Below are 3,037 nucleotides of genomic sequence, written 5' to 3'. Positions count from 1 at the left end.
CACACACACACACACACACACACACACACACACACACACACACACACGGAGGAGTCTCCATTATGGTTTAAAACTCAGATGCCTGGTGGGACTTGTAATATCTCAAAGGGTTTTCTATGCTAGTAGCACAGCAATTATCTGTAATCTTGAACACTCTTGGGTACTAGACTCTCCCTGGCTCTAGCTCTGGGCATGACGGCAATTCTTTCTCCTGCCCTTCCTTTTAACCCTTCCTCATTCCTGTTTGCTCATCACTTGGGTCTTGTTTCTTTTGTCTCCAGATTGCTTTGTGGATGTGGTGGTCGGGTTTGATATTTCGACTCACCATCAGGGGCAGCCTTTGTTCCAGGGCCACCCTCATTTGGAATCATACCTCCCAAGCATCTTAGAGGCCATCACCTCTCTCAGAGGGGTGAGCTGCGGGGCAGGTGCAGAGGCACAGGTGAGCCTAGCCTTTAAGGTGAACAATGACCAAGAATCCCTTGCTAAGTTCCAAATCTATCAGAAAGCAGTATTTGACAGCTTGCTGCAAGTCACCGTTGATGGGCCATCTCATCTGAATGCACAGTTCTTGCAATCATTGTGGGACACGTTTGAGGAGACATCTGCGTCCAGGGGCCAGGTATCCTTTCGACATTCCATCTCCCATTCCTCCTTCCTTGTTTGTTCCTCCTTCCCCAGCTGTATCTCTGGCTTTCCATCATCCCATTCTCTGTTTTCCTCTCTGTAGGTGCTGCTGATCTTTTCCGATGGTCTCCAGGGCGAAAGCATCACAGCGCTGGAAAATGAGTCGGACAGGCTCAGAGAAGCAGGTATTGAGTTGAAAACGGAAACAGTGGAGTGTGGAGCATCTGAGCAAGTCTCTATCCTATGTGAGCTAGATCTTGGGATCTGGGCAGCCTCTTTCCAAAGGTGCTAGTGGTGACTTGTGCAGAGTCCTTTGATCAGCCCCCACTGTCCTCCCTAAATGATGCAAAGCTATAACCAAGTCCTTACACCTGTGACTTTTTACAGGCATATGCCATTGACCAACCTGAGCAGCTTGGGCTCAGATTGTTGTTTACTCTTCTCCTTGCTGTAACCAAATACCCGAGAAGTGAGTTGAAGAGGAGAGGTTTATACTGGCTCATATCTAGGCAGGGGGATACAGTGTGTCCTGGCAGAGAAGACATGGCAGGGGAGGATCCAGTGCTGACAAGGGGCTCTGTGGTGGTGGCAGGAGCATGTGGCAGCTGCTTGTTCACATCTCAGCAGAACAGGAAGCAGAGAATGAGGAATTCCAGGGATCAGGTAGCTTTCTCCTTTTCCCTTTTGTGCCCAGTCCAGGGCCCCCACCCATGGGGTGGTGCCACCTGTATTCAGGGCATATCTTCTTCCCTCAGTTGATCCTCACAGGAAGTATCTTCACAAACACCTTCAAAGCTGTGCCCTAGTAAAGTCTTAGGGGCTCATTAATACAGTCAAGCTGACAATGAGGAGTGAGCATTACAGGCGAGGTTAGACCATGTCCTGTTTCAGTAGGTTTGGCTCTTTATGATGTAGATATTCAAAAACCCAATGTTTTTGCTTCAAGTGGGTCAACTGTGGCACAGTTAACACACCAAAGCCCCTCACAAATCAGACCAAGGCTGAGAGTTTGGTGAGGTAGAACCCTCTCATTACCTTCCCTTTGCTACCTTAGTTTTTTTTTTTTTTTTTGAGACAGGGTCTCACTGTATAGCCCTGGCTGGCCTAGAATTCACTTTATACACCAGGCTGGGCTTGAACTCACAGAGATCCACCTGCCTCTGCATAAGCCACCATATCTATCATCTTTCTTAGTAAATCTCTCTCTCTCTCTCTCTCTCTCTCCTCATATTCTGTTTCTAGGAAGTCTGACATAATCCACTTCCTATTTTCCTGAGAAAAAGCAGGTTTTCTGTTTAGCCATGAGAAAGATAGCAGTGTGATTCCAGCAAGCATGTCTGACCTTTCATGTTGTAGGTGTCAGCTCTGGACTGAGCTGGAAGAGAGATGTAGAAGTTGAGAGTCATCAATAGAAAAGGAGATTTTATTAACTGTTGAATGGGGCCCATCATATAAAACGGCTTTGAAAGAGCCCCAGAATCACCTTTAGGGCTTTTCACAGACCCTCCCTAGAATCACAAAATTTGCTGTTTTATATCTGGATGGTGGCATCTTCTCTGTTAGGATTCTTTTGGTGCCTTCTCATGGTCCTTGGATTAGGCAAGGGACTGCAGAGTCCAGCCTCTGCTCCCTGTTCCAGCCTGAGCTCCTTCCTCACACTGGGCATTCCAGCACACACAGCTTTCCTCCTCCAAGGCATTTATGGTCCCCTTCCTGCCAGTCTAGAGCTCTGCATACCTTCCTTCATCCTCAGACTTCTCCCATCTTCCATCTCTGGTTCTCTCCCTTGACCAACTTCCATTAATCCTACAGAGTCAGCTTAAACATCACTTTCTCCAGAAATCCTCCTATGTCCTCTTGAAACTGTTAGGATGTTCACTTCAAGCTAGGACATTTATCATACCTCGATGGATCCTCTCAGAGAACTTCTCTGAGCAACTCTCTATTCTGTCCATCTTGTCCATTAGACCGTAAGTCAGACAGGCAGGAATTTTGTACCCCTGGTAATACAACAGCTAAGAAACAAATACTTGCTTAATGTGGGGATGGATGGAGCCAATGAGTTGGTAGAGGAATTAATGAATCACTGAATGAGTGAATGAACTGATGCATTCAGCTGAGACATGAATCACCCAGAATCTGGGTTCCCGGGAGATAACTTATTAACATACATTTCAGAAAATTCAGAACTTTACCCCCAAAGATGACTAATGACCCTCCTTTAAAACCACTTTTGAATGCCCAAGCGTTGCATCAGAATTGGTATGAGATATTGAGCACTGTTTTCTTCTGCTAGAGTTTTTCAGTAATTTATAGATAGTTTTTGTTAAATGTTTTTTTCTCAAGAGATTTCTTGCTAAAGTCAGAGGCCAGAGTCAGAAATGTGAACAGCCTGCTGTAGGATTCCTTG

General features: G+C 46.1%; 1 protein-coding gene across 1 annotated transcript in view; it reads left to right on the top strand.

The window, feature by feature from the left end:
- Positions 1-3,037, top strand: part of Col6a5 (collagen type VI alpha 5 chain) — a gene marked incomplete at its 5' end in the record, with an annotated part of 116,700 nt that overhangs the window by 14,603 nt on the left and 99,060 nt on the right. Inside the window, 2 exons of the mRNA XM_008825117.3 lie at positions 282-622; positions 731-812. Of these exons, the coding sequence (XP_008823339.2) occupies positions 282-622; positions 731-812 (423 nt within the window). The remainder of the gene's footprint in view (positions 1-281; positions 623-730; positions 813-3,037) is intronic.

Source organism: Nannospalax galili, unplaced genomic scaffold, assembly GCF_000622305.1.
Source record: "Nannospalax galili isolate Female #2095 unplaced genomic scaffold, S.galili_v1.0 scaffold369, whole genome shotgun sequence".
NCBI classification, from domain to species: domain Eukaryota; kingdom Metazoa; phylum Chordata; class Mammalia; order Rodentia; family Spalacidae; genus Nannospalax; species Nannospalax galili.
The sequence above is the reverse complement of the archived record's forward strand: the minus strand, read 5'-3'. Positions and strand labels throughout refer to the sequence as shown.